Below are 12,873 nucleotides of genomic sequence, written 5' to 3'. Positions count from 1 at the left end.
CAGGCCGCCATATTGGATCCAGACTCGCCCGCCGGCCTCCGCCTGCGTGCGGCGGGACTGAAGGAGCCTCGCGGAACCCAGGGCGCGAGCGCGAGAGGGAAGGCGGGGGAGGGCTGGAAGGGAGAGGAAGGGAGTGGTTGGGAGCCGGACTGCCGCAGCCTCTGGTCGCCGCAGCCTCTGGTCTCCTCAGCCGCGGAAGCGACCCCTCCTCCTGTGCCTCGGCCGCCTCCCTCCTCGCTGAGGAAAGATGCCTTTAGCCCAGGGGTGTGAAGAAGGGGGAGAAGTAGCTGCCAGAGCCGCCCGCGCCGCCGCCGCCGCAGCTGCTGCGGCTCTTCTCCTTTGAATTCAGAGAAGCACCCCCCTCGCCTGGGGCATCGGGAGCCTCCGGCGCGGCGGCCGCGGCGTGGGTGTTGGGGAGACCGGGATCTCTGCCTGGCGCGGCGCGGCTCGGCCCACGAGTGACCACCGACATGGAGAGGGCTCGGGCGGCCAAGTAGCCGCTTCGGAGCCCGGTGCCAGTGCCGCCCGCAGCCCGCCTTCCAGCCCCGGCCGCGCCGCCGGTCAGGCCCTAGGGAGAAGCCGGGAGAAAAATGAGGAGTTTTCACCGGAATCCGTTGAAAATAGGACTGATTGCAAAGCCTTAAAAAAGAAGGACCTCGGGAGGAGAAACGAAAAGCCTCCTCCGGGCAAGACTTGGCGTGCTCCGAGCCGAGGGGCTGTTTCAGGGACCTCGCCCCCTCCCTTTCCCGCTGGAGAAATTGCCGCTGATGCATTATCCAAGTGGTGGTTGGGAGGATTTGCAGCAACATATTTGGTTTTCCCTCCCCCTTCTATGCATTCTGTTTTTTTCCTCCCTTTTCTGTTTTTCTTCCCGGGAAGTGAATTGCTGATGCAAATCGGACTTTATTCATTAGTGATGCAACCGGATTCGTTTCAGGATTACGTTGCACGAGTTGAATTTTGAATGAAGGAGAAGAGTTTTTTTTTTTTAAAGAAGTGTTGACTCTCTAGTTCGTTGTACTTTTAATTATTTTATTTAAATATACGACTTAATTGTATTATTCTTTAAAAAATGCACGAAGTATATATTTTATGGTAATTTACCCTCAAAATATATGTATATGGGTGAAATTGAAGACGCTTCAGTTAAGTGAGGTTACTGGTGTGTTGGATGTTTAATTCAGCACCAGCATTGCATGACAGTTGTTTGAATAACAAGTGGTTTATTTTTAAAATCATACCTTTTAAAATTTAGGTTCAGATAATAGTAAAAGTCATCATAATAATTTAAAGGAAAACCAGCAGAAATCGAAGCAAACATGTCTGGAGAAGTGCGTTTGAGGCAGTTGGAGCAGTTTATTTTGGACGGGCCCGCTCAGACCAATGGGCAATGCTTCAGTGTGGAGACATTACTGGATATACTTATCTGTCTTTATGATGAATGCAATAATTCTCCATTGAGAAGAGAGAAGAACATTCTCGAATACCTAGAATGGGGTAAGTTTGTAATTTTTAGATAAACTCTTAATCTTTAGCTGGTGCCATATATCATTGCATATATCATTTAATTGGTATAGAGAGTTACCATGAGTAAACTCCGTTGAAAGAAAAAATACAATAAAAAAATAGACACTGGTTATTCAAGATTTTCTGCTAGTTTTTGGTAAATATTTTCCCAGGAGTAAAACTGTGCTGCTCAATTGTTACCTTGCTTTAAGGCCTAGCTAATGTGGAACTTGGCGATGAAGAACGTACGTTTTTAGGTCAAGAGTAAGATACTTTAAATCAATTCTGTGATGGGCAAAAGTGGATTATTGGTTACAGTTGCCTAATACATGGCACCGTAATAGTCCTTCATTTGAAAGGCATTTATTGGTGGAAACGTTCAGATTATGGAAATTATTCTCAAAATGGGAGGAGATATTATAATATCTGTGTTTACCTTAGGTCAACAGGAAGCTGAAGGTGGTGATCAGTGGGTTTCATTTCATCTCTACATAGTACAAGCAAAGGAAACTGCTAAACATGGACTTTTCCAAAAATTATGTTTGTAAGATTAAATGACATAAATAGTTTAAAAATTTTGTGGTAGTAGTTGATGGAGAATGTTTGGGGGCAGCTTCCACTTGAGAGATTTTACTCTAAATTTAATTTAAATCTAAACTGGTTAGATTTTTGGCTTCATTCTTCTAAATATAGATGTGATTTAGAAGACCTACTGTATTGGAATAGATCAATGATGTGAGCAAACGCTCCATGACCTTCAAGGTTAAGGGCTTGGCTCAAGTTCTTCAGCGTCTCCTGTTATATACAGGGCACACGCTAACGTCCAGAAGTTTACTGTTGCAGTAAGCAAGCATCGTCACCCAGATCTGTCTATAGTAGTGGTACGTTGGCTTTTGAAGGATTTTGGCCGAATATTATTTTGTACCTTTGGAATTCTAATCATGTTAGCTTGTTCTTATGCTAAGTTCTTATGCTAAAATATCTTCGTTCCCAAGTAAAACTTTATTTTCCTGAAGTAAAAGTCAGGTGCTGATTGTGTCTTTTTTTTTTGGATTTGAAATTTATTCAAAGTTAGTTTCTCAGGTAAACCACTGATGCAAGAATGCCTATAAGTAATAACTTTATTCCGTTTGCCAGTGTAAGAAGATTTCTAGCAACGTGATATCATAAGGTTTAAAAAATATGTAAATGTGGGTAGAATAACTTTTCAAAACAGACTGCCAGACTCACCCTGGGAATGTAAGCAATCTAAACCATCTTTCAAGTAACTTCTCACTTAAGAGTGAGACAATTTTGACTTTGGTACTGGTTTTGTGAGTATATGTCTTTTATATGTTGAATAAAATATTTTGTAAAGCCTATGTAGTTTTACATCCCATGTGTCACAAATTCAGAAATTCTGTAGTGTTAATTTTTTTTTTTCTTTTTTTTTTAAGACTTAAAGGGTTTTGGTACTTTTAGAGTTGGAACTTGAGTTCTTAAGTTATGGTTCCTTAGTGACACTCTAGTCTGTGATTTTTGTCATTTAGTGAATTTTTTCCTCTCTGTGAAGCTATGGGAGAACTGTATGTACCAGTAGTAAATATAATTTTAAATGATTTATGATAAAGAGAAAACTGTATCCTCCATTGCCTTCTGATTATTAGAGTTTAGGTAAGTAGTTTTATGCTATGAGATAATTTGCTGTGTTGGAATAATTTATATGTCTTTTCCATTAAATATGTTTTTCTTGGATGTTTCTTATATATCTATAAAAACACCTCGTTTATGTATATTTTCATATAAGCCAAATATCAAATAAGTATTTGGCTGAATTTTATTTTTATTAGTATAGAAGTTTGGATAAGGAGTAAGAAAAGAAAGTTAAGAATGGAAAAGGCTGTCAGGAGTTGTGTAGTGAGTAGTATTTGATGTCTTTAAGTTATTTGAGAATTTAGGTTAAGAATGCTAGTCTCTTTAAGAATTGAAATAGATCATATGTTCTTCATATGAATTGATTACTACATTTTGGGGAAATGTCCTATTTTATTTTAATTACCTAACAATATGTGAAAATCAGTTAAGACTACGAGTATTTCCAGATTGTGAATTGACCTCAGTTAAATGTTTTAAACATTATTTTTTGGGACTCTGGTGGAAATTTACAGAGAATGTTGTTGGGGTTAAATTTGGTAATTTAGATTTGCCTTAAATGGTGTAATTTTAAGTTTGATTTTTAATAATTCAAAAAATATTGTCTTTTATTTAAATATTTAAAAGACTGCAACAGGAACGCAGTATAAATAATACAATTTGTTACATATTTGTGTTCATTATTTATATTAATGAAAGTGTCAGCTAGATGCTGCTTATTTCTATGCTGATGATAGATTACTCTTGTGATGGAGTCAGCCAAGATTCTTACCGGCTGTATTCAGCTTCATTTCTATCAATTTCATTTTATTCCTAGTTTTAGTCCATTTTATTTTTATATTGGTACAGTTAATGTTTTGTTCATAGCAGTATCATGACAATAAGAAAACTGACAATTCAAAGTCAGATACGTTGTTTTTCTTTGACAGCATTTCTTGCTTTTGGTGCTGATGGCTTGAGGGAGGAAATAAGTGGAAAGAGAAAGAGGATTAAGCCAATGAGCACTAGAGCAAGGGAATAAAAGTGCCTTAAGACTATAGATCACATTTAAATTTAATAAGATGTATTATTTTTATTTATAGTAAATAATATTTGAAAGACTTTTTTGTCTGCTTAGTTTTAAGTTGTTGAAATGATTATGTATGTATATACAATAATAGTCTGGATGTCAGCATAACTCTAGAATAAATTACAGTGGAGTTGTAGAAGATAACTTCCACATTGTAAACTAATTTGCTAGTAACGACTGCATTAGTATATCATTATTAAATCGGCCACACCCTACTTTTAAATGGGAAATTGGAATTTTAGGGAATTATTTACCAATTTACTTAATAAATGTAAGATAATATTACTTAATACAAAATAAATATACAAGGCTGTCTGTACGTGGATAACTGTATTTTGATGCTTTTTGAATGTTGGACTTTGTAACATAGAAATTATCACTAAATAACAGTAATTTTATAGCTTATTCAGATTTTATATATACATAGAGAATAGTCTGTTTAATAAATTTGTACCTAGAACATATCAGCAGGTACTATGCTTTAAGCTTTTCTTTTTATTAGAATAGTCATAAAGCTGTTCACTTTTTTTTTTTTTTACACGAGGGTTAATTAAGTGACGTGTTGATGGATCTGTATCTTTTCTAGGATACTTTTGTTCTTCACATCTGCTGTTCCTCATTGTTAGCTTTTCCTGAGTAGAATTTATTAATCGGTTCGAATTATCAAAATGTTCGTTTGATACAGATGATTACATTTATTTTATTTAAGTTCTCAACTAGGATAATCAGCAATATTGGTTGGGTCCTTATTTCCTTTATACTAGCCACCTAATATTCTGTTCTAGGAGTGATAATGAGTAAGTGCAATGATTTTATCCAGTACAATGCTGGCATATGGTAGAAGTGTGTTCAATAAGTGTAATGGCTATTATTATAATATTTCTATTTGTCTCTCTCTTTTTAAGTGAAATTACACTTAGAGGTAGTTGCCAGAAGATACTGGTTACTGGCATTCATGATGGAATAGCATAAGAGTGATGCTGTTGATAAAATTACATCTAGGAAAAATTCCCTATAAAGTAGAGTGAACTTAGATGTAATGAACTAGTGCTGTCAACCGCTAAAGTCGTTGAAATACTTAATGTTCATTAGTAATTTTTTTGTTTTTAGGAACATCACCCTTTTTATTTTATGTATTGATTTATTTTAGAGACAGAGTTGTATTATAATTTTTTTGTTTTTAGGAGCATCACCCTTTTTATTTTATGTATTGATTTATTTTAGAGACAGGGTTGTATTAGTCTATTCTCACATTGCTATAAAGAACTACCTAAGACTGAGTAATTTATAGAGAAAAGAGGTTTGATTGGCTCACAGTTCCGCAGGCTACGGGAGGCATCCATGGGAGGCCTCCGGAAACTTGCAATCATGGTAAAAGGCAAAGGGGAAGCAGACCCCATCCTACGTGGCCGGAGTGGGAGGAAGAGAGGGAAGGAGGAGATGCTACACACTTTTAAACAACCAGATCTTGTGAGAACTCACTCACTATCACAAGAACACAAAGGGGAAGTCTGCCCCCATGATCCAGTCACCTCCCACCAGGTCCCTCCTCCAACACTGGGATTACAGTTTGACATAAGATTTGGGTGAGGGCACAAATCCAAACCATGTCAAGGGTCTTAGTATGTTGCCTAGGCTGGTCTTGAACTTCTGGGCTCAGAGATCCTCCCACCTCAGCCTCCTAAGGAGCTGGGATTACAGGTAGGCACCACCACACCCAGCTTTTTAAAAGAGAGAATGTATTGCTTTATGAGTGAAAACAGGAGGTCAGGATTAACACTTTAGGAATATTAGAAATATATTTATTTTATATGGGAATGTAAGCCATACCTTAGTATAGCAGTATATAAAAACAAATAGTGCAGTATGTTGGAAATTTTATGAAATGTCCCGTAATTCCTAGGACTTGAATACTATAACATGGGAAGCTCAGGCTATTTTAGGATAAAATAACTTAGCTCAAATAAATATTTTATTGTACCACACTTCCATGGCAGTCATTTGTTCCCTGACCTGGTTGTGATAGGTTTTAAAATCAATTATTAAGTCTAACCAGCATTTAAAAAATTAAAGACTAGAATAGAAAATATAAAGTACATCAAATGCAGAAGGAATAAGTATTGTTGTGCAAAACATTGTGTTTTTCTGTATTTCTTATTCCTATACTTCTTACTATAGGTTGAGATAAAAAGAGTTTGAAATACTTTAGTGTAGGTGCGGCTATACTGTGTTGACTGTTAAACAGTGAAAATATTATAGACAGTTGATTTTTTCAAAAAGGGCACACAATAGATTAGGGACTTATTCAAGCACCTAGTGAAGGGAAAGAGGGTAGGTATGGACAAGATGTAGACTTGGAAATAGATGGGAAGAGGAGACATGGGGTACGGAGAACATGTGAGTGAGTAGGGAGAGGGAGATAGAGAATGAGAATGAAGACCGTGTTCCCGAGTTGCTGCTTCAGTCTGACTTGTTGAATGATTGGGTATTTTTAATTTAAAAGAACTTAATGGGCAGAGGAGTTAATTTCACTCTTTTGTATTTCTTGCGATGGTTTATTGTCTCTTCCTTTGTCATTTTCCTCTTCTGACTTTGGGCTAATGGGCGTTGACTTTGATTGATTATCAGAGGTATATAAGTTTTTGAGTTTGAGTGATAACCATATGACCTATAAACAAAGGTAGTAGTTTCTTGGTTTTAGCTTCCCATCACTTCAGCCGAACTCTAGGGTAGATGTAGGTGAGGATTTGCTAGTTCTATCAGATTTTTTCCTCATCCCTTGTTGCTCAGGAAACTGCCAGTGATAGGACTTCAAGTTTTAGGTATCGAGGACCAAGAATTGCTTAGCTCCTTTTGCCCTATCTTGATGGGTCAAGAAGTCTTATCATAATAATTATTATGAAAGACCATCATGGCTCACTACAGCCTCAACCTCCTGGGCTCACGTGATCCTCCTGTCTCAGCTTCTGAAGTAGCTGGAGCTACAGGCAAGTGCCACCATGCCCAGTTAATTAAAAAAAAATTTTTGTGTGGAGATGGGGGTCTCATTATGTTGCCCTGGCTGGTCTCAAACTCCTGACCTCAAGTGATCCACTTGCCTTGGGCTTCCAAAGTGTTGGAATTGCAAGTGTGATCCTCTGCACCTGGTGTGATTTTTGTTTTTGAATTACCCACACTGTAAGTATAGATCATCCCAGACACAAGTTTTTTGTTGTATATAAAAACTTCTTTCCAAATCTGGGGGACTTCCTTTTCTTCCCCATTAATGGTGAGTAGAGCTCCAGGATTATTCTATCTAGCTAGCTTCTACACCCTTCCTTCCTATGATTGTCATCTTTTTCTAGTCAGTAGGTGGGGAATGGCTAACCTTCTATTGGCTAGTGTTTCTTTATCTGTCATGGTATGAGAGCAGCACTTTAGTTTTCACGTTAACGGGGCACAAAGACCTGGCTTCCCCTTTCCAATCCCACTGTTTGCCTTTATTCTTCCTCATGGAACTGTGCTTCTCTTTTGGGATTAGAGCCTCTTCACTCTAACCTCCCTCCCTAGTTTCAAAGTGTATTCTGGAAATCCATGGGATATTTAATAGATGCTTGGGCAAGAGGAAATGTTTATATGAATAAATCAATTTGGGAAACGATTTTAGACAACATTTAATGTTAAAAATATGGCAGATTTTCCTAGAATTTATCAAGTTTATCTGACTATGGAATAAGCTTTTTTTCAGAGTGTCTGGAGGATGGCTGGCAACCAGTGTTTCATAGAATACACTTTGGGAAATGTTCTTCCGGTATAAGGTCATGGTTTTCCTTGTAACTTCCTGAGTTGCAGGGTTAGAAAGAAATATTGAGAGATGTTTGGGTTATTGTGTGGATTGGAGAGAGAATCCAAATCTGAATAAGTTATATTTTACTTAGTGGCTGTGAACTTCATTTTCTGTGTGAAAGTCGTGTGCACTGAAAGATAAATTTAATCATGTTGAAATAATGTGAGTGATGCTGTTGGTAAAATTACATCTAAGAAAAGCACCCTAAAAAGTAGAGTGAAATTTGACGTCATAATGAACCAGTGCTGTCAACTCCTAAACTCCTTGAAATTACTGAGAGATCTCTTAATTATGACCTTTTCCTGCTCTAATTAAACTTGCTTTTCTTTATGTGTAGTCATTCATATTAAATATATAAATTCTTACTTTTATTTTTTACAGCTTTCATTACTATAGATTTTGCAAAACTATTGTCTATCTGAAAAGATTGCATTCAATACTTTGTGATTTTTAAGAGGAAAATATGGACTCATATAGTTTTAAAATCCTGTTACAGTGCTAAGTATTGTTTTTTGCAGTGTAACACATTTTTGCTAGGCCATTGGTTTCAGACTTTTGGACTAGTGTGGAAACTTTACTACTATTTATTATATCCATGAGGCACTGTGTTTCCAGTGCCAGCACCTATTTATATATACTGTTAAGGAAACTAGAAAATATATACTTTTATTAAGGAGAAAACATATATAATTGGTGCTATTTTGGCGTTATGTGAACAATTAAAACTGTGGTTACTATTAATTTTTGTTCTGGGTTTTGGGGAGGCCAGGTAATAATCATAGAGGACAATCTAATTTCATTGTTTAAAGACAAACAGCATATAGGGGAATAAAATTAGTTTTTCTTCTTTTTTTTTTTGGTAGAGATAAGGTCTCACTATGTTGCCCAGGCTGGTCTTGAACTCCTAACCTCAAGCAATTCTCCGACCTTGGCCTCCCCAAAGTGTTGGGATTACAGATGTGAGCAGCCACACCTGGCCTTTTTTCTTTTTTCTGATTTAGATGTATTTTTCTCTTTAACTGTTCCTCACCAGTGCCATTCTTCCCACCCCGATCTAATTATACTGGAAAGTACTATTTATATGGATGAAAACAATCTTTTGAAAAGATTGTGTTTATTTCAGTCATGTGCAATCATTTGTTAACTTTCAGTTTTATTTCAGATTGCTTAAACGTCACTGTAGGCTTAATCAATGAAAAAAACACCTTCTGTTTAGTTTGGTCTATTTATAGTGATAATACTTAATCCAGTTTCCTTCGAGTTTCCATGGTGAATATCCACAAGTAGAACACCTAACCTGAAATGTTTCTGTTCTAAACCAATATACTGGAAAAGAGCAAGGGGTTTTGGATTAAGACTGACTACTTTGTTTATTAGCTGGGTGATTTAATTATTTAACTTCTCTATGTCTCTTTGTGAAAAATGGACGTAAGACTAATAGTTTACTTTTCTAAAAAGTTAAAAGTTGGTTTAGGATTCTTCCTTTTCTGGTGATTTATAGTTGTATTTTGTCAGCTTGTTTCCCATTCTGGTTTTTTTTGTTTGTTTGTTTTTAAGAGATGGAGTCTCACACTCTTGCCCAGGCTGGAGTCCAGTGGCGTGATCTCTGCTCACTGCAACTTCTACCTCCCAGGGTCAAGCAGTTCTCCTGCCTCAGCCTCCCAAGTAGCTGGGACTACAGGTGCATGCTGCCATGCCCGGCTAATTTTTTTTTTGTATTTTAGTAGAGACAAAGTTTCACCATGTTGCCCAGGCTGATCTTGAACTCCTGAATTCAGGCAGTCCACCAGGCTCAGTCTCCCAAAGTGCTGGAATTTTAGGCGTGAGCCACCGTGCCCGGCCTCCCATTCTGCTTTTTAGAATTTCTGTCTAACCTTATGATAAAGGAATAATTAAAATGACATTTATTGGTAAATAATAACTGAAATGCATAGCTATACTAATATAAGGATGTAAATAACTGTTTTGCTATTAACATACATTCGTATCTTACTGATAGTATTTTATTATATTGGGATTGAAGATGCCAATATCTGTGACTATGCAAAAAAATTTTATAGAATAAGCTTTTTGCATTGGAACATTTTGTTGTTATATAATTATTCTTCAGTAAATATCAAGTTAATGCTCATTCATCCGCCATCAACAATGAATATGAGATGACTAATAACATTTTTATTTTTATATTTATGTGCAATCTGCGCGTCAGTGGTAGAGTTCTGGACTACAACGCAGAAGGTTAAAATCATCATGAAAAATTATTGATGTGTTGTTCATTTAGGACTTTTTATGTATTAAAATATTTTGCAGCACCCATAAATGTATTTGTGACCTGAGAGTACCACAAGTGTGTGGTGTGGTATGTAGAAACTTAATGTACACTAGTGTTTCCTAGATTATATTTCAAGAGATATAAATGAATATTCTGAAAATTAAGAGTTCAGTGGATATGTAAGATTGGAAAATAGTGCTTTTTGTATGCCTCTTTAGATATTACAAAGCACATTATCGTAGAAAAAGTTTCAAAAAGTTCAGTGTAGAAACCGTTTAAACTTTGTTTTACCTAGAATTTGCCTGAGTAATTTAACATTGGAACTCCTTATGAAGAACAGCTGACAGAGTTTGGGAACTGCTGATATATAGTTAACCAGAGGTAGTGTGAGAGCCTTTACATTGGTTGTGTGACAGAAAGTAGTTAATACATTTTTCTACCACACAAATTGTCACAATTTATATCAATTTCCAAACAAAGGCAAAGGTTTGAAGGTTTGCCTTTATCCTTGCCATGTTTTTTTTAAGCGTATCTGTTTATGTCATCTAAGCAATATTAAGTTGGTATGGAGTTTTGCATTGGGTGTGTATATCTTTACAAACAAAGGATAATGAGACTTGATACATACCTTTGAGGAGTTTATATGTGCAATTCTTGGTTTGCAAAGATGCGCCTGCTAACCTAGTGATTTTCTTTTTTTCCAGTAAAGCTTTATTATGTTCTAATCCAGTTACCTCTCTAACCATTGGTACACAATTTGGGATCGATATTGTCATGGCTGTGAAATAGAACAGTGCTAATTAAGATTTTATGGAAGTCTTGTAAAAGCAGTATAGTTGTCTTGCTACAGCAAGAATCCCATTCTTAAGTATCATCATTTACTTGGAGTGGCTAATGCAGTGCCCCAAGTTGACTCAGATACTATTAAAAGCACTCAAGCATCTACTTAGAAGTGGTATGCCCTGGGATTTAAAAAATACTTGTTTGAAAAGATTAGGAAAAGCCCCCACTATGAAAAGTGACTAAAACCCCTTTTTCAGATTGTGTTACTAGCTACATGATCATGCCCTGAGCTAAAATCATAACTAAGAAACATTTAACAACAGACTAAGTTCAGGTATGTGGTGAAGCTGACATACGATATCATAAAGCTTTTCCATACCCTCTACTTACAGAGATTCTCCTAGAGTTTATGGTTAAAACTACAATAATATTTTCAGGTCTAGTGTAGACTCTGTTTCTGCCTTTTTGCTGCGTGCCTTCGTAATGTGTTACTCACTTCAGACTAATGCATGCTAAGCTGACAGTTTCTTCTAGGAGTCCTTTGCTATGTTATGTTGCTTGAAGTTGTGATTAAGTGTGATCATCATATTTGTCTCTTCTGACTCTGTGCCTCTGGTAATCCCAGTTAAGTGTAGTAGCTCATGAGTTCTGGTTTTATTCAGCCTCTGTGTGCATCTGGCTCAGTTGACTTCTCTGTATGAAATGTGTACAAATGGATTACCTTCCTGGATCTTACTGACCTTGTTAATCATGTTTGTTTTTCCATTAAATGTTAAGCAGTAACAACTTCCTTATTACATATGCCCCTAACCTGAAAATATTGTGAATTCTACACATCCAGGACCTTTGTAGAAGGAATTAAAAAAAAAAAACCACTGATAACATGAGCCTTTGATCATGTCAACATCCTGCTTAATATACTTCAGTGACTACTGAAAGCTTTCAGAATGACATTTGAACTCCCCTTTAGCATGGCATACAGACTTAATATGATCCTTGTTTACTTCTCTTTTTCTTCACTTTATTTATTTATTTATTTAGTTTTTTGAGATGGAGTCTCACTCTGTCACCCAGTCTGGAGTGCAATGGCATGATCTTGGCTCACTGCAACCTCCGCCTCCTGGGTTCAAGCAATTCTCCCACCTCAGCCTACCGAGTAGCTGGGATTATAGGCACCCACCATCATGCCTGGCCAATTTTTGTATTTTTAGTAGAGTTGGGGTTTCATTATGCTGGCCAGGCCGGTCTCAAACTCCTGACCTCAGGTGATCCACCCGCCTCGGCCTCCCAAAGTGCTGGGATTACAGGCATGAGTCACCGCTCCCAGCAGATGCTATGATATTTTAATGTCAAAAAAGTGGTGTCAAATTTGATGATGGTGATGAAGAAAATAATTTTCATAATCCTTAAAGTATATGAACTTTGTTGAAATAGAATAAAGTCAGCTTAATAAGAATAACATCTAAAGGTATGAGAGGACCTAGTAATCCTTGAAAGACCAACCTTAAGAGACTTCTCTGACAGCAAGAAAAATAAGAGAGTAAACAACAAGAAATGAAAAGGAGGTTTCTTGAGACAACAAACCACAATGAAGACATTACACAAATGTGAGTTATTTTTATCCTACCCATTTTGGGATTAAAAGAGTAGTCTATAAAGAGTAATGGATTTAAGGTTAAAAAATGTTTGCCTTGGCCGGGCGCGGTGGCTTAGGCCTGTAATCCCAGCACTTTGGGAGGCCGAGGTGGGCGGATCACGAGGTCAGGAGATCGAGACCATCCTGGC

The 12,873-nt window shown here is 37.1% G+C and overlaps 1 protein-coding gene across 1 annotated transcript in view; it reads left to right on the top strand.

Annotated features, from left to right (window-relative positions):
- The first annotated feature begins 15 nt into the window (after positions 1-15).
- Positions 16-12,873, top strand: part of CDC42BPA (CDC42 binding protein kinase alpha (DMPK-like)) — a 314,354-nt gene continuing 301,496 nt past the window's right edge. The window contains exon 1 of the mRNA XM_011948976.1: positions 16-1,497. Coding sequence (XP_011804366.1) covers positions 1,320-1,497 — 178 coding nt within the window. The 5' untranslated portion in view covers positions 16-1,319. The remainder of the gene's footprint in view (positions 1,498-12,873) is intronic.

This window comes from Colobus angolensis, unplaced genomic scaffold, assembly GCF_000951035.1.
Source record: "Colobus angolensis palliatus isolate OR3802 unplaced genomic scaffold, Cang.pa_1.0 Scaffold288, whole genome shotgun sequence".
Taxonomy (NCBI): domain Eukaryota; kingdom Metazoa; phylum Chordata; class Mammalia; order Primates; family Cercopithecidae; genus Colobus; species Colobus angolensis.
The sequence above is the reverse complement of the archived record's forward strand: the minus strand, read 5'-3'. Positions and strand labels throughout refer to the sequence as shown.